This window comes from Acipenser ruthenus, chromosome 57, assembly GCF_902713425.1.
Source record: "Acipenser ruthenus chromosome 57, fAciRut3.2 maternal haplotype, whole genome shotgun sequence".
NCBI classification, from domain to species: Eukaryota; Metazoa; Chordata; class Actinopteri; order Acipenseriformes; family Acipenseridae; genus Acipenser; species Acipenser ruthenus.
In genome coordinates this window covers 3,110,090-3,135,925 of record NC_081245.1, presented here as the reverse complement: position 1 = coordinate 3,135,925, position 25,836 = coordinate 3,110,090, and the positions used below count along the sequence as shown (strand labels likewise).

Sequence of the window (25,836 nt, the reverse complement as noted above, 5' to 3'; positions counted from 1 at the left end):
AGACAAGGAGGTAGGCTTTAAGCCTCATTCTAAAAGCAGCCTTGCTGGATGCATTTCTTTTTTATACTGGATAACACATCGTTGCAATCTTTAGGAGATAAATGTAAGCAGACATCCTTGAACTCATTCAGTGTTGGTGTGATTTCCTGAATCAGCTACCCTATCAAAGTCCCCTCTCTTTTTTGTGATGTCTGCAATCGTTCCAAGTAGGTCTGAGTGCAGCTGCTCAAATATTGAGTTTTCTTCGATTCCCTGTTAAAGTAAGTGAGGCAGAAGTCTGCATGGCTACCAGTTTGTAGTCTATGTAGTCTATTTAGTTGATGTGTGCAGCAATAGATTTTATCATCAAATGTACTCTTTAATAACAAAATATTTCTCATATTGAGCGGCTCGTCCAAAACTGTCGATAAGTAAAGAAAATAATTCATGTGCAGAATAAAGACTAGCAGAAAAAAACACACACCACAAAGCCTTGAGTAGATGCTTGCATGCCACATTTATTCTCAAAACTACTAGTGCTGGACAATAATGACATTTTCTGTTCTCGATTATCGGCTGTAAATTATAACAATAATCATGATTATCAGCTGATTAAATAAAATAAATAACACTTCTTGTAACGTGTCATGTTATTGCTAACTTGATTTAAGTTTCTTTGGTAGCTTTTCAAATTTCAAAATGTAGGCTACACAATAAAAAAGAAAACATTGTTTCAAAAAATGCTTTCCAGGTCTTTTCTAAAGATAATAATGTTACCCTTGCCTTTTAGGACATTTACGCCTCACAAAGAAGTTCAGTGATGCTTACTGCTTCAATGCAGAGCTACTGTTACCCACTAATGTATCCTATTGGGTAATGGATGATAATATGATTATCGATAATAATGTCTCAACGCAATAAAATAATCAATGCAAAAACATGATCGATAACATCACAATAATCAATTACTGTTTCAACACTATAAACTACCAGCGCTATTACAGGAACTAGTTCACTGTGAAATTCATATTTTATGAATCTCTCTACATTTCAGCTTGAGTCTTCTGCTGCTCTTCTACTCTGCTGCTTCTTTAACCTTTTGAAAAAGAAATAAATGCATCATTAAATACTGAGGGAAAACACAAACACAGATTTACTGTTGAACTAGTAATTAAAAAACAGAAACATGCTAGAACATAACACAGGACTGTTGCAAACTGTATACAGCATTTACACAACGCCTCATATCGTATATTGTATGTCTAAGACATTAGTTAAATAACTGCTATCACAATAAAAAATGTAACATTATTACTGGCTTGATAATTGATTATAGTAACAATGTCTGTCTGATTGACACATCCACCTTGCATTCAGAAAACACTGTGATTCATTTGTTAATTATTATTGTTATTATTATTATTATTTATTTCTTATCAGACGCCCTTATCCAGGGCGACTTACAACCGTAAACAAAAATACATTTCAAGTTCGTCACAAGTTTTGTATTATTAAGAGTCTTATTTTACTTCAAGAAACAACAGGACAGATTTCATTTTTGAGTGTTGACCATAATACATCAGGCTAGTTCTATTTGGTAAAGTATAAAGCATAAATGGTTGTTTATAAATCATATTTCATTTGCAGTACTACCTTTGCTAATGATTTTAATTGTGTTACTGTTCCAGAGTTCACTGTTTATGACAGTTTTGTTTGTTATTGTGTAACAGACAAATCCTTTTGTGTCACTACCCGACAGCAAAGACTATACAGTCAGGCATGGACCCTGTTCATAGTGTGCACCCTGAGGCACACCTCTGTTAGGTTACAGGTTACTTTATATAGTGTGCAACACTACACTCAAGAATAGAGTTCTGAGATGTAAACTGTGTTTCGGCTACTCCTTTGAGTAATCAGTAATTGTTTAGATATCTCATATCATAAAACATGGTGGTGTAGTGAGACTGTAGTCCAGAAACTGTGTGTGACATCCCTACCACTGAGATTTCATCTTTTAACTTACCTTTCCCACATCACGGGTTTTAGTCCTCAGCTTGTTGACCTGGGATTCAGCGATATCAGCGCGCTCCTCACTCTCCTCAAGCTCGTGCTGCACCTTCCTGAACCTAGACAGGTGGGTGTTGACTTGTTCCTCCTGAAAGGCAAATACAATGAACAGGAACATTTGTTTTACTTGTGAGGGCCAGTGCCTATTAAATACATCAGGGGTTGAATCACAATGAAAAGTAATGTGTAACTGTCAGATCTTGTGACTGTGCATATCCACACGGACAGATTTAATTGTCAGTTTATTTGCATCACCAAAGCCATGGATCATGTTTTCTGTTTATAACACATTCTCAGGAGCGTGCAGGAGCAATTGAAAACATAACTTGATATGAACAATGTGCACTAGCCAGTGTAAATGAACACTGAGTGTATCCATTTGAATTCAGTTTCTTAAAATCAAATGAACTAGTAGGTAAAGCTGCCATTTAAAATGTTGAATATGTTTTGACATGCAAATAAATAAACTGCTAAGAGAAGGGAATCACGTCTATCATAAAACTTTAAAGAATGTTTTGTTAGTGTGCGTTCCAGTAATTTTTGCACTTTGAAGCCGTGGTATACAGTAATCCAAACCATAGCTACTGAAATGCTGCACCACATTAAAAAGTATCTCTATTGGCTTGGGGCTTAGTAAAATGCATTTTGGAATTTTATCCCTGAATTTTTCTCCAATAGATGCTAATTTAGGGCAGCAGTGTGGAGTAGTGGTTAGGGCTCTAGACTCTTGACCGGAGGGTTGTGGGTTCAATCCCCAGTGGGGGACACTGCTGTTGTACCCTTGACAAGGTACTTTACCTGGATTACTCCAATAAAAACCCAACTGTATAAATGGGTAATTGTATGTAAAATAATGTGATATATGTGAAATAATGTATAATGTGATATCTTGTAACAATTGTAAGTCGTCCTGGATAAGGGCATCTGCTAAGAAATAAATAATAATAATAATAATAATTTATATTTGGTTTATAAACATTTTGGGCAATTTAGTGTTAATTCGGTTAAGCTTTGCCTTTTGATCACTGAATCTCCCAGCAGAAAAAAGCAAAAGCTGCTTTATAAAAATTATTTTAAAATATCACCCAAGTCTTTTATGCTAATAAAAAAAAAAAAACACTTTGTATGCAATTACATCATCGATTTAATTGTATCAAAATTATAATGATATGTCTGCAAAGGGCTTAAGGGTAGTAATTCAAGAAAACAACAATGTCCTAAAAAAAGGGAATATATGAAAACAACAAGTGTCACTTACAGCTTCCTCAGCCTGCCTCTTGTAAGTCTTCACTTTCAGTTGCAGCTTATCAACCAGATCCTGAAGTCTGAACACATTCTTCTTGTCTTCTTCAGCCTGCATGCAATAAAATAATAATAATAATAATAATAATAATAATAATAATAATAATAATAATAATAATAATAATAATAAATGTCTAAACCTGATAATGTAAAGCTGAAACTTCATTAGAACTTTCAGAAGCTGGTGTATTACCTGGTAGGTGAGCTCCTTGGCTCTTCTTTCATATTTCCGGACTCCTTTAACTGACTCAGCACTACGTCTTTGCTCGGCTTCAAGCTCATTTTCCAGCTCGCGCACCTGGAAATTATTGCAAATATTAAACCCAGTTCAGTTTCTTGTACAAGGGAATTATTAGTCTGCATGTTCAGCTCACCCTGCTCTCCAGTTTCTGGAGCTGTTTCTTTCCACCCTTCATGGCCAGCTGCTCAGCCTCATCCAGACGGTGGGTCAGGTCCTTCACTGTCTGCTCCATGTTCTTCTTCATTCTCTCCAGATGAGAGCTGGTGTCCTGTTCCTTCTTGAGCTCCTCTGCCATCATGGCAGCCTGATATTTGAATAAAATATATGAATGGAATGAAGTGATTTAGAACTGTAGCAACAGTAGGAGTGGGGGATTGTAAGGGATTTAGCCACTGGTGCTAACCTCAATAGCTTGATGGTAGAGCTCTGACCCTGAACACTATAAATCAGAAATGTATACCTTACACTGGTGTGTTGAATTGCTTGGTCAAAATTGGTGAGACAGACGGACAGACATACGGACAGACACTGCGACTCACATCAGTAATAGATTTCTTGGCTTTTTCTTCTGCATTTCTTGCTTCCTGGATGGCATCCTCTACCTCACCTTGCAGCTGGGAAATGTCATTCTCAAGCTTCTTCTTGGTGTTGATAAGACTGGTATTCTGTCAAGGTAAAGGTTCTAAGTTGACGAAAACTGATAAATATAAAAAGAACAAGAATTCAAATACTAGGTGGGCAACAAAATCTTCCAACCTGAGAGTGCAGCAGCTGCACACGCTCACTGGCATCAAGGAGCTCCTGTTCAGCCACTTTGCGGCCTCTCTCTATCTGTTCCAGGGCAGCCCTCATCTCTTCAATTTCAGCCTGCATCAGGGTGTTCCTGCGTTCCACCATGGCGAGCTGTTCCTTCATGTCTTCCTGTCCTCGGAGAGCATCGTCAAGGTGCAGTTGGGCATCCTGGACAAACAAAGAAATCAGTAAAATCATTAGGAACATTTTTAAGACAATGGAAGTGTTCTTTAATAGCTGCAATGACAGAAACAGTCCGCACCTTGAGTTGACCTTGGACGTTCCTCAGTTGTTTCTGAGCTTCAGCTGCTTGGCGGTTGGAGTGACTCAGCTGAATTTCCATTTCATTCAGATCTCCCTCCATCTTCTTCTTCACTCTCAGGGCATCGTTGCGACTCCTAATTTCAGAGTCAAGAGTGCTCTGCATTGAGTCGATCACTCTCTGACTGTTTCTCTTCAGCTGCTCAAGCTCCTCGTCTTTCTCAGCGATCTTTCTGTCAACCTCAGACTTCACCTGGTTCAGCTCAAGCTGGACGCGAAGAATCTTTGACTCCTCATGCTCCAACGAGGCCTTTAAAAAACATGTATTATAAAAGTTGTTAAAAACATACATTGATGGGGGCTCCCGAGTGGCGCATCTAGTAAAGGCGCTCCTCGCAGGATGTGCCCTATAGCCTGGAGATCGCTGGTTAGAATCCAGGCTATGTCACAGCTGACCGTGACCGGGAGTTCCTAGGGGGCGGCGCACAATTGGCTGAGCGCTGCCCGGGTAGGGAGGGCTTAGGTCGGCAGGGGAATCCACGGCTCACCGCGCATCAGCGACCCCTGTGGCCGATAGGGTGCCTGTGGCTCTGCAGCGGAGCCGCCAGATCTGTGTTGTCCTCCGGCACTATAGGTCTGGTGGCATTGCTGTGGATCTGCAGTGCGAAAAATGACGGCTTGGCAGGAGCACGTTTCGGAGGACGCGTATTCCAGCCTCCGTTTCCCGAGTCGGCGGGGGGGTTGCGAGCGGTGAGCCGGGGATACAGATAATAATTGGGCATGCTAAATTGGGGTGAAAACCGGGGTAAAATAATTGGCGACGACTAAATTTATAAAAAAAAAAATCATACATTGATTCAACTAGTGCTATGCCTGAATTTGCTGTGCCTGTTTTGCACTATCGTACCTAAAAACATGACAGCATGCTGAAGTCATCACCAATTATACCAAGGAAACAATATTTAATTTAAAATAATTGTACTTACACGAGACTGCTCCTATACCAATGTGGTGCAGGGATATATTTTTTAAATGTGTTCCAACAGCATTGGTTACTTGAAAAATATTTGTTTAAAAGTAGCACATGCAAACAGATGTGATAATATTGAGCGTATGATTGGAAATGACAATCACACCTAACAAGCTACCTTTTCCTGATGATAATTTTTTAACGTTTCATACTCTGCTTTACCTTGCACAGCTTTGTAAAATATGTATTGTTGTAGTTGCTAGGCGATCATGAAATGTATACTGGTAGTGTTTTATTATGGTATGCTTGCTTTGGGAGCACTCCGATATGCCCACTCTAATTTAATATAGTTTACCAGACTCACATTCTATTTGTTGTGTCTGTGTTTTAAATTGTAGTCCTTATGCAGACCTGTGGACCCGAATCCCTGTTTATAAAACATTTGTCAGATTGTCCTCCATAAAAAACTAACTAACCTTTATTAATGCTCAATTTCTGGGATATTTCAATGGACTCTATTTCAGTTCTTTGAATGTAAGCATCATTCACCCATTCTTGCATTTGCACATGTTAAACAGTAGGGGTGTGGCTATACTTGTATTTTCCATGTAATTACCAACACATATATTAATAAATGTTGATTTTAAAACTAGGCATGTTGCTTTTCCTTAACCTGTACAATTGAATAACAATCCATGGCAATTACATTCCGCTCTGAGGATTTAAAATACGTTTTGAAGCAACATTTTCTCTCATCCTGTGTGCTGACATTTTTACATGGCAGAAAACAGAATGAATATATGTTGCAAGACTAGCAAATAACTGATTCGTCATGTAAACATGACCTTTCTGTAGCCCTAACTGAAGAGCTAGAACTGTGGAAACTGGGATATGTATTTCTTCGAGTTTAATCAGAGATTACATCTTGCCTAGGACTACAACCCCACAATGCAATGCATGTATGACACATTTCTGAGGAAAAGGTGAAATCAAAATGATTTCATATCAAACTAATAAACAAAGGTAAAACAAATAATAACTTGGAAAATATGAATAGGTTTGATCATGACAGGTTCTATATTAAATCACACTGACTGTTACTGATTTATACCCAATAATTGTAAACGAGGGCGACCGAGCATTGTTTTGTGTTGAGTAATTAATAGGTTATATTCCATTTAATTAATACCTAACAATGTCTAATTTCTTAAAGGTAATGTCTCAGAAAATATGACAGTTGGTACACCTGTATTAAACACACCACCATGTGATCTATTATTTTATATCTGGGGTGATAGCCATTGTTGTTTTGGTTACCAGGTGATCATGAAATACTGGTTTTGAGTTATGGGATGATTGCTTTGGGAGGACTCAACAATTGCCAATTTTGATAGATAAATCAAAATTGTAGATCTCATGTGGACAGGCAGACCTGAATTCCTGCTGGTAAAACATCAGATTGTCCTCCATACATTTGGGAAGTAAAGTTACTAATAGCTGGCAAGAGACACCTTTTAAATGGTCAGTTGTTGGGATTATTCAATGGACACTATTTCAGTTCTTTAACGGTCATACAGCCTATTCCTATATATGTGTGTGTGTTTTAAACTCAATACCTTTGCCTTAGTATAGAGATAATGAAAATGGAGATGAGAAGGTGTGTGTTTTTAAAGAATTACCTCTGCTTCCTCCAAGGCGGTTTGGATTTCTGACTTTTCAGTTTCAATCTGCTTCTTTGACTTCTCCAGCTCATGAATAGCCTTCCCGCCCTCACCAATCTGCTCAGTCAAATCAGAGATCTCCTCTACAAGATGAAGATGATAAATAATGCTGTTAATATCAGAATCCAAGATTTAACTGGGTGGTTTTTATATACAGTATAATATCAGATTGAGTGCAGGTTCTGAGCACATCAGAGAACTGTAAAACACACGCGTGGACTATAACGCTGCTGGCTCCTACAGCCGGGAATGACACACTACAGTTTTTAGTGCAGGACACTGAGTAACAAATTGGTTAAAAATAGTAAATGGTATTCAGATGTCAAAACATGTTATTTGCACTGTTTGATACCAAACTCAGGACTCGTGTGGTTTATAGAGAATTACATACCGTAAAAGCCTACGCAGGCATTGCTGATATGAAATGTCACACTATAAACCAAATTCTTAACAGTGTTTATAGTTAGGAGATAGAAGTCAGGACTCACGCTGCAAGTTCTTGTTCTCCCGTTTGAGGGTTTCAAGTTGGTCCAAAGCTTCTTCATAGGAGTTCTTCATCTTGAAAAGCTCAGTGCTGAGAGAGCGAGCCTCTTTCTGTGCAGCCTCCAGCTCTGCCTGGCCTTCTTCAAATTTCTGCTTCCAGTCAGCTAGAACCTGAATGAATATGTGTCATAAATATACATCAATAGATTTCTGTTAATAGTCCTAGTAGCTGATTGATCTCAGAACTTTGTCAATTTGGTCTTAAAGGATCCAAGTGATTCTTCCTCAACTACATGGCTAGGTAGTCCATGCCATACCCTCACCACTCACTGTCTGAAGAAATGTCTCCTTCTCTTTGTTGTAAGAATTTCATAATAGCTGCATTGAATGTATTTCTCGGAGTCAGTTGATCTCTCTGTAGCCTGGGGCCTATAAACCCATTCATTTAAAATTATTGAATAATTTTGTTTATCAGTTTTAAGAACTTTTCCGAAGCAGCAGAGAGGAGCAGCAACTGGCTGTGGTTGAGATAGAAAGATTCTGGTTGGGGATTTCAAGCACAATAGAAAGAAAGCAACATTAATTCACAGGTGAGTCAGGTGGGCTGAGCTGAGTGGGGGACAGAGGGGGGTGATGCTGGGACGGCAGAGTCACCATCGAGCCCTCTTGAGGTGTCATGGGCTAGTCAACGAAACACAGAGGGTAGAAGTTCCCCACTTGAAGACCCCAGTGAAGTACCCTGCTCAGCTCAGTCCAGACAGTCATGCTGAGGCGCTGGGGAGACCGCACTGTGGTTGATCCCTGGAGCCAGCATCGCAGCTGTTGTGTGTGCTGATATGCTGGGGAGGCAAAATAAGCTGATTCCTGGAGCCAGCATTACACTTCAGCCATCAACACCAGGCAGAAGGATATCATCAGATGGAAGGAAACACAAATGGATGGAGATGCAGATGGATCACATTAATTTACTGTAAAGCTACATCTTAGTTGGTGCTTATCTTGGTGAGAGCCAAGATCAAATCAGCATGAAATTTTAACAACTTCTCTCATGGAAATCATTCATTTAAAATTATTATTTCTAAGCTATACAAACAAACATATATTTGACTTGGATAATTATGTTTATCAGTTTTATTTTTCCCTACACAGTCCTAAGTCTATTTCTGCTTATTTTCCAACTAAGTCTCTGGTCCTGGTTACTGTACCGTGCTTAAAGTATTGATTCGGGTTAACTATGTCAAATCCTTTTAATTCAGCAAACTAATTCAGCTGTGGGATTGCAACAGGTTTACAATAACAATATGAATGTTCTTTGTTTTCAGGAGGAGGGGGGTTGCGGTTCTTCAAGTACACAGAGTTTTTGATTTTTTAGTTTGTCATCATTCTTAACAACCTAAAACAATCAAGAAGTTCATGCTCCTTCTAAAACAGCACGTTAGCCAGTGAAACAAATGGGTACACAATTATACTAAATGGAAAACTATTCAATCACACCTGCAGAGTGAAGTGATTAGTGTGAGAGTCTTTTAAATACATGTACAAGGAGATAATTTATTGATTTAAGAGAGAACCTATTGTCTGTTTTACTGGGCATTAATGATCATTCGTGCCTGTAAAACACATTAATCAATTCATCACAGTATGTGTGAGAACTATCAATCCTCCAGCTGTCATTATGTATTTGTGGAAAACAGATGGTCAACAGCAGACAATATCTTATCCCTATATAGCTGCCTTTGTAATAAACATCTTTCGGGTACCTTGTCAAAGTTTCTCTGCTTCTTGTCGAGAGCAGAGGCTTGTGCATTTGCTCTTTCTACATCAACCATGAGATCTTCAACTTCACCCTGGAGTCTCAGTTTTGTTTTTTCCAGAGAGGCACACTTTGAGTTCACAGCCTCAATGTGTTCCTCAGCATCTTGAAGGCGCTGTGCTAGCTTTTTCCTGGGAAAAGTAAAGAAAGGGTTAAAAGAATGAAAGAATTTAAATGAAGATAAAGCTGTAAGTTAACTATGACTATTTACTTTGCTTCTTCAAGCTCCTCCGTGCGCTGGATAGCATCAGTTTCGTATTTTGATCTCCACTGAGCCACCTCACTGTTAGCCTTTGACATTGCACGCTGCAGCTCAGCCTTGGCTTCCTGCTCCTCCTCATATTGCTCACGAAGCAGGTCACAGTCATGGCGGGCAGATTGCACACTATGAGCCAGGGCAGTCTTGGCCTAGAATGACAGAAATGTTACCAATTAAATTTAAAAACAGTGCAAGACAAAAACACTGTATATAGAAAGGAAGGAGACATGTATTACTTTTGTTTCTTCCTCAATTTGCCTCTTGAGCTCCTCAATTTGCTGAGTGAAAGCCTGTTTTCCTCTTGTGAGCTGAGAAATTAAAGATTCTTTCTCTTCCAGTTGGCGGGAGAATTCACCTGAAGCAAAAATATTCATAGCTATTTAAAAACAGTCCTTCCTTTACAACATGTAGAATAACATCATGCAGTAACTGCAGTAAAAGCATACCATTCTCTGTCAGGAGACGGGCTCTTTGAGCACTGATGTCATTGATCTGACGGATATTCTCATCGTTCTTCGTCTTAATTTCACTATATTGGTCCTCCAGAGAACGACACATCTTTTCCAGGTTTGCCTTTAATTAAAAGTTGAAAAAGATTAGTGTACGATAACTCAATTCTTTGTTGTACATTAAGAGCACAAACTTGTGCTATTTACCTTGGATTTGGCTACAGATTCCATGTTGCTGGAGAGGTCATCAAGTTCCATTTTATATTCACTCTTTTCTTTCTCAAGCTTCTGTTTCACACGCTGGAGGTTGTCAATCTGTTCTCCCAGTTCCGCCACGCTGTCGGCTTGCTTTTTGCGAAGAGCAGCGGCAGTAGCTTCATGCTGCAGAGTGGACTCCTCCAGGTCTCGTCTGAGTTTCTGAAACTCAGCTTCACGTTTCTTGTTCATTTCAATCTGAGCTGAAGTTGCACCGCCGGCTTCCTCAAGCCTTTCACTGATCTCTTCAAGTTCCCTGGAAAGATCAGCTCTCTGCTTTTCAATCTTTGCCCGAGACGCTCGTTCGGCCTCGATTTCTTCTTCAAGTTCTTCAATGCGCGCCTAGAAAATAAAAAATGAATTAGCAGATGAATTAAACATTTATAATCATTTCTCATCTGTGAATTAAAAGATTTTGATTTCCGCAAAATACCTGTAGCTCCTTAATCTTCTTTTGAAGTTGAGCACCCAAAGCTTGTTCATCTTCAATTTTGCTCAGCAGTTGACTTGTTTCAAAGTCCTTCCTGTAAAGTTTAAATATGTATATGTAAAATGAATATATATATTACATGGTTATTTTGTTAAACATCCAAAGTTTATTTAGGATATACATTTTACAAAATACAATCTTACTTCTTTATCTTCTCATCTGATTGCTGCTTGTCATTTTCCAGATCCATTATGGATTCCTGGGCTAGTTTCAGATCACCCTCAAGCTTTCTTTTGGCTCTCTCAAGGTCCATACGGAGTTTCTTTTCTTGCTCCAATGAACCTTCAAGCTAAATGAAAGAAATAGCAAATTATATTATATTAATATGTTTTATTAAATTAAACCCCATTGAGAGAGTCTGCACCGTCGGCTTCACTCACATCGTCCACTTGTTGTTCCAGCTTAGTCTTTGCTTTGGTCAGAGTGTTGACTTTGTCCTCCTCTGCTTGCAGGTCATCAAGGGTCTGTTGGTGTGCCTCTTGGAGGGCTTTCTTTTCCTTGGTTAATTTTGCAAGACTTTCATCCTGAGCAGCCATTTCTTCAGTAAGGTTTTTAACCTATATGAAAGGGTTAGAAACCAAACAAATGGATGTATTTGCTGTCCAGTTTTTTCAACAAATAATTTTATGTCATTTGTTAAAATCCTAACCTTATTTTCCGTGGCATGCTTCTCCTTCTCAACTTTGGCCAATGTAAGCTCTAGGTCATCAATGTCTTTCTTGAGCTCACTGCACTCATCTTCCAGTTTCCTCTTCTTGGCAGTCAGCTCAGCATTCATTTCCTCCTCATCTTCCAATCTCTCAGTAATCTCTTTAACTTTAGCCTCAAGCTGGATTTTGTTTTTGATAAGCCCCTCACATCTTTCTTCAACATCAGAGCGACTTTCCGATTCCTGTTAAGACATTGTCAAAGTATTGTTATCAACAAATGTAGATTTGAATGCATAACTTATTTAGTGCAGCACGTTTGCACAATACTGAGAATACCTGAAATGATTAGCAACAGCGAAGTTATTTGTGGTGCTCTCATCCCCAGCAATCTCCTGAGATATCAGTTAAAATGGGCCCATTCCCCACTTCCAAAAATGAATCTTCATTTCTGTGCTTTAAATACTGAGTCACTACATGGCACTAATAATGGGATCATGCTGATGCAAACATTGCCACCCATTTAATAGTAGGCAACTGTAACAGAAGACACTTTATTAAATCCACAGAGAGCATCTTTGCTAGAGATTGGGATTCACTGTCTCAACAATTGAATTTTGTTTTCTAATGTATATTTTCTCATCTTCACTGGCTTCTTTCCTGTAAATAACCAATCAGCGGCTGCCCCTATTGATTGACATGCTTTCAGCCTGTAACTTGTTTTAGCCCAGAAAACACTATAGAGGTGAAATGACCCAGGAAGTGCAAACAGATAACCAGAGAATACGGCTTAGAAACTGAGAGCTTCCAGCTTCATGTTTTAAATAGAAAATTCCTGTGTGCTATAATGTGTTTCTTTCAAAACTGCACATTTGTGGCCTATGTTGCTAATGGAAGTGCTTGAATTACATTAAGAGAAAGTATATAAAGTAGTTAATAAAGTTCAATTATAACCTGTCTTCACTTAATTGAGTAACTATTAATCAATACTGTACGGTGGGGCCCATTGTGACTTAATACGTTTTATGGGTCTCCACAGTCTTCAGATAGCGGGCTCCTGTCCATAAAGTGTACTTATTTAATCCATAAGAAGACACTTTAAATCTAGTACATCATTCATTTCTCTAGGTTGTGACTAAATTGGACATCGAAAGTAACATCATGTATGTGGACTAAAAAGCCATCGTACCGACTGGACTTGAAGCTGCAGGTCATTCTTTTCCTGCATCACAGAATTCATTTTCTCCTCAAGCTCCTTTCGTTTTGCTTCTGCTTTGGCCAGATTTTCTTTGCACTTTTCAAATTCTTCCTTCATGTTGGCCATTTCCTTTTCAGATTCGGCGCTCTTCAGGAGTGGCTTGATCTTGAAGTAGAGCTTCATCCATGGCCAGTGTTTCACATTCATGAATGAACGAATGTTGTACTGGATGGTGAAAATGGACTCCCTACAATACAAGAACAAGGTAATAACTTCAGTTCTAGACTACTTATATTATTATTTTATGTAAGTGCACATGCTGACTCAATACTACATGCAATATGAATAATACAATGCACCATATGGCTACTTCTTAAGCTAGGCTGTTGTGAACAAGATCACTACTAAATTTTAAAAAACAAGCATGGGGAACCGTTAGATAAACTGATTTTTGATTCTATTGAGAAACAAGGGGTGCTGTAGTCATGACTGTAATATTAATACCTGTTAAGCCCTGCTTGCAGTCAGATTACATAATTGCATTCATCTGGAAAGTTATTTATTTTTTTTTTTTTTTTAATTATCTCCTGAAGTGGTGTGGGATTCAGAACTGTTCTAAATGTTTACAATTTGCTCAGTAACTCAAATATATCAAGCAGTTCAAATGTTTTTGCAATTATTCTGAGGTTACAGTATTTCTTCATTCACCTCCTTTCCATCATCTTTTGGAATTCCCTTCTCATCAGAAACCCACGACAGAGAGCCTGGGTACTAGTGACGAGTGCGGCCAATTTTTCATCTCGCATCTCCTCAAGTACACCCAGCAAACCAGCTTTAAAGAAGACCTGTATTCAAGAGATTTAAGGTAAAATATGGTTTTGTCTCAGCATGGCACAGCATTCAATTAAGAGAAGGGAGTTCACTTAATCAGGTAATAAACAAAGAGTCTCTATCTTGAAAATGATTGATTTTCATAAGTGTAATGTGGTTTACATTGACCTTTAAATGAATTGTTACTCTATGTGACAGGTCGGAAGCCCTGCAGATGGAAAACAACAAAGAGAAATTCCAGTCAAGGCACAGCCCAGCCTGGAAAGAAGAGAGTTGTTTTGTTTAAACCTATTTTGATCTTGTTCCTGTGTTTTTGTTTGTTCATTAATAAACATGCATATCAGCAATTGCACTACAGCTTCCTGAGTCTGAATCTCAAGGGGGCTCTCAACACACTTTTATTAATGAAACAAGCAAAAACAAATAAACACAAGAACAAGAACAAGGACCACAATAAAAGGCTTAAACAAAACAAATCCCTACTATCCAAGCTTCACTGGAAGTTCCCCTTTTAAATGCCTCCTGTTCAGGCTGGGCATTCACCTTCACTGAACCCTCCTGCAAACACAGGATTTGGAATCCATTTTGTACCATGTGGCTGGGACATGATTCATGATCAATTATCAAATCAAGACATGGCCAAATTTCACATCTGTATTTGGCAGGGATGGAATTAACCCTGTCCCTGCCAACCTTAAATACAAAATACACAATCTTTATTTACAGACACAAACACACCATTTACATGTGCAGGGCTTCAACCCTGTTACACTATCCAATACTATTCTCAAGGTGATGCTAATTGTAAAGACATATTATGTGTACTAACCTTAGTGTGGCCAAATTTATACTCCTCGTGATTTACATCAATTGATCCCAAAAGCTTCTCTGATGCTTTCTTGTTGTCCATGAACTGACCCTCAGGTATAACACTTGCATTTAACACTTTGTATCTGTCAAAAATAGCAAATACATGTGATTATACAAGTTTAATAGCTGCACAGACAAATGTAAAAGAAAGAAAACATATTAATGAGAGGGTAAACTCAATGGTGTTGATACCTTTGCTTGAAGTCACCATATAAGATTCTGCTTGGAAATCCCTTTCTGCAAATTCTGATACCTTCTAGCACACCATTGCATCTCAGCTGGTGGATGACCAAGAAGTTTTCCATTAAACCTAAAATTACAATTAGAAGTGTGTCACAAACTTATTTTCAAATCATGATACCTGTCACAAACATATATGATCAGAACAGAATAGGAGGCAATTTTTTACACAGAGAATTGTGAGGGTCTGGAACCAATTCCCCAGTAATGTTGTTGAAGCTGACACCCTGGGATCCTTTAAGAAGCTGCTTGATGAGATTCTGGGATTAATAAGCGACTAACAACCAAACAAGCAAGATGGGCTGAATGGCCTCCTCTTGTTTGAAAACTTTCTAATGTTCTACTTATGTTCTTATGATCATATTATAATTACCTGGAGTCTTTGACTCATTGGGAATTAGGCAACGCACAAAGTGTGGATGGGTACTTCTTAAGTTGGACATCAGTTTGTTCAAGTTCTCCTGTAGAGTGACAAATATATGATACATTTAACATTTGTAATTTACATAACTAGCACAGACTTTAAATGGTGGGAGGAACAGAAATAAACTGACAAGACTGCAGAAGAGAAAGCAAAAACACATACCCTGAAAAGAGCTGACACTGTTTGAAAGGAGCCACCCTTCTTCTTCTTTCCACCCCCCTTTGCAGCAGCAGCCTCTTTAAATACAAAGAATAATCTTCAGACTGATAAAATAAAAATGATTCTAAAACAATCTTTAATACTCCAAGGTTGATTCCTAGCATCTGTTCCTATTTCTAGGGGGTGCTTGAAATGAACAAGTGTCTACCTGAAAAGAGGGGTAATAATGCTGTTTTTCTAAGATGCATTGAAACACATTTAGATATTATGAATAACAATAGCATTTAGCCTCTGTCAAAAAGGAAAACCACTCAAAGCCCTAAACAGCAATGAACATTCAGTATAATAAGTGAAAGTGTTACTGTAATGAAATGAGTCACACATAATGTGATTTCAAAGGTGAATGAAGGTATGGCATTTTTCAAGCACCTGCAGCTGGAAAAGCGGCATAAAGGTTGGCCAGGAGTTTCACGGATGATTTCTGGTACAGCCCCACTACAGTGTCGTTCAGTGGGTCCTTGTTCTTGTCCAGCCAGCCGGTGATGTTGTAGTCCACAGTGCCAGCATAGTGCACCAGGGAGAAGTGGGCCTCAACTTTCCCTTTGGCGGGTTTAGGTTTCTCAAAGGCGTTGCTCTTGCCAAGGTGCTGGTCATACAGCTTGTTCTTGAAAGAAGTGTCTGAGGCCTTGGGGAACATGCACTCCTCTTCAAGGATGGAGAATATTCCCATAGGCTAGTGGAAATTAAGATGTAAATGTTAGAAATAGAATAGCGAGAGGCCAAGGATGGTGCAAAGATGATTATGTTTTTACAAACCTTTTCAATAAGCTCAATGCAAGCAGCCAAGTCCATACCAAAGTCAATGAACTCCCAAATAATCCCTTCTTTCTTGTACTCTTCTTGTTCCAGTACAAACATGGTATGATTGAAGAACTGTTGCAGTTTTTCATTGGTGAAGTTGATGCACAGCTGCTCCAAGCTATTGTACTAAATACATGTATGAAATATATGAATATTAACAATAGCAATAATAAAACAAAGTAGTAAAAAATATATAAGCAGTATGGCAAATTAAACTTACATCAAAGATCTCAAATCCTGCAATATCCAGGACTCCAATGTAGAATTGTCTTGTCTGCTTTGTAGCTAGCATCTCATTGATACGGATAACCATCCACAAGAACAATTTCTCATAGACAGATTTAGACAGCGCGCCAACAGAATTATTGACCTAATAAAAGATACAAGATTAATTGTTAAATGAAAATAATATGAAGTTGAATTGTGTGCAGTGTGCATGGAGGTTGAGAGCAAACACATTACCTGGGGGACAGTCTGCCCCTTGGTCACATACTCATTCCCCACTTTCACTCTCGGGAAGCACAAGGATTTCAGCAAGTCAGCTGAGTTCAATCCCAACAGATAGCTGACTTTATCAGCCACTGAAACCAAACACAAGATGTTATATTTTCTGTACTTTGTAGCTTAGAGCCTAAATTCATTGTAATCTATAAATTATTAGAAAGGTTATATCTTATTGTCTTGAAATGTATAACATGTTGTCTTACCCAAATATGCTACATGTATAAAGTAGAAATAAGTAGTGCTGTCTTTAACCTCTTCAGTGCTAGTGGGCGTACGGCATACTCCCAAAAAATGTCCTCAAACTGCTAGGGGGTGTAGGGCATACGTCCTAAAATAAATCTCACTGTAGCGCCGACTGTGAGCATCAGATCATTTCAATTTTTTTACAGAGTGTAGAAGGATTTAAGCTCTCAAAATATTTAAATGGTGTATCTTTCACATCATTTAAAAAGTGCATGATTGACGTGTAAACTGCCCTGTATATATGATTTCTCTGTGTTATTCAATATCAGATGCAGAAGTCAAACAAGCAAACAAAAATGTCTGTATTATATTTTTTATAGTGCTTTTATTGGTGCAACTTTTGAGTTTAGGGGACCTAAGGACATTTTTCTAGCAAACTTTCATTCTAGCTAACTTACAATCAATAGTTATTTTCAGAACTGACACAATTATGCATATTCAATTTACTGCTATATGAAAATCAAAAGAAATTAAAATAGCTATGATAAGAATAGCAAATGTTTTAAAGTATGATTTAAAGCACACATATTGTCTCTACTTGTACATCCAAATTACCTTCAGTGCCATCTGGTTCAGCCTGCTCCTCACGCTGCTTCTGCTTGAACTTCATGTTACCGTAGTGCATCACCGCACCAGTTAGTTTGTAGATGCCCATTTTCTCTTCATTTGTGAACCCAAGAATGTCAATGGCAGACTGGATAATAAAAACAACATTATGCACATAAAAGGGTAACAAAATCATTAAACAAAGCTAGTTGATGGAACTTACATCTGTGGCATCCAACTCCTCTTTGTCATCAATGCTGGCAACGGTGATCTGCCCTTGACTGATCATAGGGAAATCATAGGGGTTGGTGGTAATGAGAAGCATGTCTGGAAGGAAGAAGAGCAGCAAACACATAATAGATTATTTTGAGACAGACAGATCAATCAGCCAGTTAACAGAATGATTTCGTTTCACCTACCAATAAGCTCTGGCTTGTGGTTGGTCATGATCTGATAGAAGATATGGTAGCTCCTTTCTTCTTTCAACTGAAACGTGACTCTGGATTTTTCCAGCAAGTCTGTGATGAATAAGTATTACAGTCAGAATTTGAAATGTCCAAAAATGAGACACAGATGTAAAAGATATACTACAGTAGAAAAAAATAAACTTACAGGTCTCAATATCAGCAGAAGCCAGTTTTCCTGTTGCTCCGAAGTGAATTCTGATAAATTTACCCTTAATGAAAATAAAATTAAATCATATAAATATGCTAATACATGGTTAATGGTTTAAGAAAGTCCTAACATGTAGTAATATAATGGAAACAAAAGCGTTGTCACTTACAAAGCGAGACGAGTTGTCATTTCTCACAGTTTTGGCATTACCAAAAGCTTCCAGCAGAGGGTTAGCTGAAATAATCTGATCCTCCAGGGTTCCCTATATAAGACACAATCCAAGAGTTAGATAATGGAACTGGAACTCGTTGAATGTTCTGTACTATTTGATGTCAATGACAATAGTTTCCAACCTGGATTTTTCCAGGAGCCGGCTCTTTCTTCTTCTCACCACCAGCCACTGCGATTGTCGCAAAGTACTGGATGACACGTTTGGTGTTCACAGTCTTTCCTGCACCAGATTCTCCACTAAATAAAACAGAAACACATAAGATGATATTTCTGGAGAGGTTTATATTTTAATAATGTTTGTAATTATACCCATACTTACGTGATCAGGACTGACTGGTTTTCACGATCTGTAAAGGTAATTATATTAAGAATTTGATTAAAGACGGTATCTGAATTATTATTTAGTTTAACTGATAATAATGAGTTACAGATCCAGTGTGGGGTCACAGTAAATCAATGTCCATATTTTAATTTCTTTCCCCTGTCATGATATTAGAATTTACAAAAACAATGCTTTTCATAACTCATTCCATTTAGGATCAGAACTGCATGATATCAGATCCATTACTACACCAAAAGGCATGAGATATAGAAACAGATGGAATGAATTTAATGTACTTACCAGTAAGCATGAACTGATAGGCATTGTCAGAGACAGAGAAGATGTGTGGGGGAGCCTCCATACGCTTCTTGCCTCTGTATGCATTAACACAAGACTGGTCGTACACTGGAAGCCACTTGTATGGATTCACAGTAGCACAAAACAGTCCTGAGTAAGTCTGAAATTGTACAATGGAATATTACATACAGTTCATTCATAAGAAAATAGTCTTTTGATTGTATTTATTTATTTTGTATGAACACTCTTACGTAGATCATCCATGCGGCATAACGCTCTTTGAGGTTATACAGCACAGTTGGTTCACTGAGGTGGGTCATCATGGCCATGTCCTCAATTTTATCATACTTGGGAGGGTTCATAGGGTAGACGTCATCTTCTTTAACAGTGACGGTCTGAAATGCAAAAAAAGGACAAACTTAAATCCTGAGAAACAAAAGTTTTTGAAAGGCAAGGGTTTAATACATCATACATATTTACAACACAATTGGAGTAAATGCCTATGTACATTTATAACTATTTTTATGTGTTTCATATCAAGATATTATAATTGCTGGTACTCAGAATATTGGGGTATATCCTCACTAATATGCAATTTGCATGTTTTTAAATAAAATGTAAATGTTAGAAAACTAATTAAAAATACTACGGTTATCCAGGTAATTGGAAGCATTTATCTAGCATAAAGAAAGTGCATGCTACCCAAATAATGGGAAAGAGCAGGTTACCCTTTTTTATACAATGCAGTAGTAAATAACAGAAATCTAAGCCATAAGAAGATGCTGTTTTTACTCTAATGTGACTTACTTGTCCTTCCAGAGTTTTTACAGTGACTTTGCCACCTTCTTTACTCTGGATAACACCTTTTAAGTACATCTCTTTGGCATCTGCTACGTAGCAGGCGGTTTTTGCATCAAAGGGTTTGCTTTGCGCCTCAATTCTTTCCCTCTCGGGTTTCCGGAGGTAGATGGCCGCCGCCCCGTATATCTCCATCTCTGCGTCCGTACTCATGATGACGGTTTACTGTGGGAATGCATAATGAAAACAGTAAACTGAACATGTTGGTCATTATTATATTATATCTGGAGTACAGTAATGTAAAACCCAGTGATCCATGGCAAGCTGGTGTAACGAGTTAATTCAATTGTACATCAACGACTTAGATTGTGGGATGATTAGCAAATGTGGCATATTTCCAGATGACACAAAGCTTGTCACAGTGGCTAACATGCCTTCAGCCACTCAAGGAATCCAAGAACATGTGGCATTAAAGTGATGAATGCCAGTCACAAAAATGGAAGATCCAATTACCAAATGGGCGGGATGGGGGGGGGTATAGAACTGGAACAGGCTCACCAACAGAAAGACCATGGTGTTGTTATTGACTCATCACAGCTGATCTTATCAATGATATCATTCACAAGGCAGATTTTACAAATATTCCTTACCTTCCTTCACAACACGCGCAGGAAGATGGTAATTTTGATACCCACAGCACTGCAAATAAAAAAGAGAAAAGCAATTTATTCTTCCTGTTTTTTTTTTTATCTTGCTCTTTCTGGACTCCCCTAAGCATTTATTCAGTGCACTAATACTGACTCCCTGTCACTGTAGATAACACTCAATAGAGGTTTTCACTGGACTCCACTAGACCACTGAAATGAAGACAACACAACACGCTAGTGATATGAAACCCAATTAAAACACACATGTCTGTGTGAAATGTTTAGAATATGGCCATAAAAAACAGTATTATTCTGACATTAGTTGTAGTATTGATAAGTATAGCAATAATGCATATATTTAAAATGTCTAGTAACGAAATTCATAACACAAGTCTAATCCACAATGAGCTGCCCTATCCTTACAAAGAACAATAAAGGAAATCAGAACAACAAATATGGTTGTTGAATTAGCAGTTCTGCAATGTTGTGGGATTATATTAGCAGTAATATCTAGAGATTAAAACACCATTTAAAGAAATAACACAATTTGATGTAAATAAATTAATATATAAAAATGATATAGATAAAAAGAATAAAAGAATACACATTTTTTTCTTCTTCAGATTCTTCTTCCAAGCATGTAAACACTTCTGTCTGAATGATGTTTAAATGCTAATCCATGTATTGTTCTAGTATTAATACAGTCACTCTGTATTATTAGCTGTGCTGCTTATTCTAAGGCTGACATCAAAGTAGAACAACTTGCAGATAATACAGACACTTAAACCTAAAGCTACTTACCACTACTTGACACGCCTATCAGTGAGGGTGAAGGCTCTGTGCTTCTGATTTTATTAAGAACATTTTGCCAGCCCAGCAAAACTGACTTCTGTATAAGGTCATGAAACTTTACTCACTAAAGATACCCGCAAACCCATAACGAACTGTCTGCTCTACAAGGTCATGAAACTTCATTTGATTTATTGATTGGCATCTGTCCACAACATGTGGCTAAAGGTTATGATGATAACACAAAATTTATTGAAACTGATCCAGTTAAGCTTGTTATCCCATATGATCTTCTATTTATGCCTCATAGACAGGTCATATTGGGAGTTAGACGTTATGCAATTAATGACTGAGGCCCCTGTCAGGTTAGACTAAATGCATCCATGTGGCAGGGCAAAAGCCCTAAAATGTAAATAGTGTGTGTGGAAATGGAAGGTTGACAGGGTTGGGGTTAATTAGACCCCTGCCAACAATCACAGGTGTAGCCATTCTCCAATTAGGTAACTGAGTGCTAATTGGAGAATGGCTACACCTGTATACAAGGGGTGCAAAATCCTTTGTTTGGAAAGAGAGGGGGTTTGGTGAGTTTGGACCAGTGTTTTTGTAGAAACTGAGCAGTGAAGGCAAATGCCCAGCCAACTGGTGCTTATTATTATTATTATTATTATTATTATTATTATTATTATTATTATTATTATTTGTTTAGCCTTTTATTCTGGCCCTCATGTCCCGTTTGTTTGATTCCTGTTTGTGTAATAAATGTGAACTTTAGCGATTGAACTGCAGCTTCCTGACTCTGTCTGCTTCCTTTTAATAACACCTTGCGCTATCCTGTCAAAATCCGCTAAAAATAGTTTAGAAAGCAGAACTTATCAAAATTAACAGAACAGACACCATTCAATTCTTCACTTCTGTATTGTTTATTAAATATTAAACACATTCACACACACACACACACAATGATTTAGCTCATGATCATGCACATTGCAAACATGAGGATGCAATTACTACTCATGAAGCTGTATTTTTTTAATTCTATAGATATTAGGGTTGCCACCTCTCCATGGATCATCACAGGTTTGAGGAAGGTGTCCAGGTATTCCAATATGCCATTCCAGGCATTTTATTAGCTTCCACATCAATATAGATTACTAAAGCAACAAATGTCAGTACCATAAATTGAGATACAACATTAGATGCACAATATTAATAGTTTTTCAATACTATAGTAGTAATATTACCAAAGTTACCTATTGTTACCTGATATAGGATTTCTAAAAAGAGTTCAAACTTTTACCTTACTTTGGCAACTTGGCCTCAAGCTTTGTGTGAATGCGAGAAAGTGTCACATGTGCGCGGCTTAATGGGAATATTAGTCCAGCAGGTGGAGACTCATTAGAAAATAAGAAAGTTTACAAATGAGAGGAGGCCATTTGGCCCATCTTGCTCATTTGGTTATTCATAGCTTATTGATCCCAGAATCTCATCAAGCAGCTTCTTGTAGGATCCCAAGGTGTCAGCTTCAACAACATTACTGGGGAGTTGGTTCCAGACTCCCACAATTATGTGTAAAAAAGTGCCTCCTATTTTCTGTTCTGCATGCCCCTTTATCTAATCTCCATTTGTAACCCCTGGTCCTTGTTTCTTTTTTCAGGTCGGAAAAGTCCCCTGGGTCGACATTGTCTATACCTTTTAAAATTTTGAATGTTTGAATCAGATCGCTGCTTAGTCTTTTTTGCTCAAGATTGAATAGATTCAATTACGTTAGCCTGTCCACATACAACATGCCTTTTAAACCCGGGATAATTCTGGTTGCCCTTCTTCACACTCTTTCTAGATCAGCAATATCCTTTTTGTAGCGAGATGACCAGAATGGAACACAATATTCTAGATGAGGTCTTACTAATGCAATTTAAAGTTTTAACATGACTTCCCTTGATTTAAATTCAACACTTTTCACAATATATCCATGCATCTTGTTGGCCTTTTTTATAGCTTCCCCACATTGTCTAGATGAAGACATTTCTGAGTCAACATAAACTCCTAGGTCTTTTTCAAAGATTCCTTCTTCAATTTCAGTATCTCCCATATGGTATTTATGATGCACATTGTTATTGTCTGCGTGCAGTACCTTACACTTTTCTTTATTAAATGTCATTTGCTATGTGTCTTCCCAGGTCTGAATGCTGTTTAGATCATTTTGAATTACCTTTGCTGCTGCATCAGTGTTTGCCACTCCTCCTATTTTTGTTTTGGCTGCAAATTTAACAAGTTTGCTTACTATACCAGAATCTAAATCATTAATGTAGATTAGGAATAGCAGAGGACCTAATACTGATCCCTGTGGTACACCACTGGTTACCTCGCTCCATTTCGAGGTTTCTCCTCTAATCAGTACTTTCTGTTTTCTACTTGTTAACCACTCCCTAATCCATGTGCATGCATTTCCTTGAATCCATACTGCATTCTATTTGAGAATTAATCTTTTACACTGGACTTTGTCAAAAGCTTTCTGGAAATCTAAATAAACCATGTCGTATGCTTTGCAATTATCCAGTTTAAAAGTGAGCGGGGAATGGAAAGAAAGGGGGTTCCTAGCTTTGATCTGTGTAACACCCAAGGAGCGCTCAATGTGAGAATGAACAGGCTGGGAGAAGCCGAGCATCTTAAATCTCCATGGAGGTAAACAAGAATTGAGAAACGGTAAGTAGAGAACAAATAATAACAGAATTGTGGAAACAACAGGGTTTGTACCGCCTGCTGACTGAATAGGAATCCGATCTATACGGTGTGGAACGCCTCGTTAGGAGGATAGCTTCAGCCTAAACATTTGTTTTGATGGAGAAAGTGAAATGTGTGAGTCTATAGCGGTTGCTGGTAGTGGCGGCTCTTTGTTATGTGTAAATAAGTGTATATAAACCTGGACGGCCGAGCGTCACTTGAAAGTTAGCCTCCATCTCTGATAAACTTAACTGGTTTGCAAGGTTTTTTGGTATCAAATCAAGATGATATTCTGGGAAATTAACCAATTTTTTATCGAAGTGAATGGTTCAGGATTAATATACACAATTCTCACGTTGTTTCCTTTTCAACTTAAATATAACATTAGAAAGTAAGTAAATAATGACATAGTATCATAATAAATTGAGTCATCACATTGGACACATACACAGCTGTGCAAAAGTCTTAGATATTTTGCATCGAGAAATTACTCAAAGCATCCACTAGTGTTTTCTACTATTATAACAACGTTGACTTGCATGAAGAAGGAATGCAATAGCTTGCATTTTTAAGGTGTGGTATCCGAAGCAAAATCAACAAGTACAGAGAAACATCATCTGTAATTGACAAACCCAGGGCTGGAAGACCCAAAAAGCTGTCTAACAAGGATGAGCAATACCTGAAGGTAATATTCTTAATGAATAGAAAGAAGACAAGCATTGAATTGACAACAGAGGCTGTGTGGGCCAGTGGTTAAAGAAAAGGGCTTGGAACCAGGAGGTCCCCGGTTCAAATCCCACCTCAGCCACTGACTCATTGTGTGACCCTGAGCAAGTCACTTAACCTCCTTGTGCTCCGTCTTTCGGGTGAGACGTAGTTGTAAGTGACTCTGCAGCTCATACATAGTTCACACACCCTAGTCTCTGTAAGTCACCTTGGATAAAGGTGTCTGCTAAATAAACAAAAAATAACAAAGCTGACAGAAGGCACAGGTGTTGTTGTTTGTTAAATCAACAGTACGAAGGTCACTCTTGAAATCAGGACTTAAAGGATGTGTTGCAGTACCATTACCTCTGTTAAGAAAGGGGAACAAGACTAAAAGGCTAAAATATGCACAAGAACACAGAAATTGGACTATGGAACAATGGTCAAAGGTGCTTTGGACTGTTGATGGATACACCGCCCTGTAGCACCTGTAAGTCTCCTTGGATAAAGTGATCTGCCAAATAAATACAAAACAATACACTTTTGGTGTATATTAATCGGTATAATACATGGTAACATAACAGAAATTGTTTATGGAGGATTAGCGTTTACCATGTATAATAATAATAATAATAATAATAATAATAATAATAATAATAATATAAACTATATTTAATATATTCCCATTTAAAATTAACATGGTCCTTAATTTAGATTTTTTTCGAACCATATACTGTAGGTAGCCATGAGAAAATTGATTTAATTGAAACATAATTGAATAGTATAATTTGATTGTTTTTTTGTTCAAGTTGCAGTGATGTTAAATTGCAGTTTTAATACAAGCATATGTTATATTAAATGCTCTGTCAAAAAAAGAATTCTATTTTCATATGGCAAGCTGTAATTGTACCTGTGCTGCGTCCACAGTTTATTGAAATATCAGCAGCATGTTTTATAGCTTATAATTGGCAGTAAAAGTACATTTCAAGGGCTTGGCTTTCCACTGCCGTACATGGCTGTGAGACGGGCATATTGCCCAAAGTAAGAAATAACGGCCATGAAAGTGTTCCCTTGACTGTGGTCTACATTTGGATGTCTGACAAAAT

At 37.9% G+C, this 25,836-nt stretch overlaps 1 protein-coding gene across 1 annotated transcript; it reads right to left on the bottom strand.

Moving 5' to 3' along the window:
- Positions 1-477: 477 nt before the first annotated feature.
- LOC131724874 (myosin heavy chain, fast skeletal muscle-like) lies at positions 478-20,566 on the bottom strand. Its single transcript, XM_059017860.1, has 40 exons — positions 20,519-20,566; positions 19,878-20,093; positions 19,322-19,465; positions 19,074-19,230; positions 18,771-18,798; positions 18,574-18,688; positions 18,390-18,482; positions 18,218-18,281; positions 18,025-18,123; positions 17,829-17,932; positions 17,615-17,753; positions 16,729-16,893; positions 16,533-16,684; positions 16,268-16,438; positions 15,881-16,184; positions 15,455-15,528; positions 15,242-15,329; positions 14,821-14,938; positions 14,588-14,711; positions 13,636-13,772; positions 12,919-13,174; positions 11,732-11,974; positions 11,463-11,639; positions 11,226-11,371; positions 11,026-11,116; positions 10,545-10,934; positions 10,335-10,461; positions 10,125-10,243; positions 9,841-10,037; positions 9,577-9,760; positions 7,822-7,987; positions 7,292-7,416; positions 4,644-4,952; positions 4,346-4,549; positions 4,129-4,254; positions 3,723-3,893; positions 3,542-3,646; positions 3,305-3,400; positions 2,003-2,134; positions 478-1,075 (listed from the first exon to the last, which is right to left on the bottom strand). Exons 2-40 carry the CDS (start codon positions 20,079-20,081, stop codon positions 1,055-1,057), a joined length of 5,865 nt encoding a protein of 1,954 aa, XP_058873843.1. The 5' UTR covers positions 20,082-20,093; positions 20,519-20,566; the 3' UTR covers positions 478-1,054.
- Positions 20,567-25,836: the final 5,270 nt, after the last annotated feature.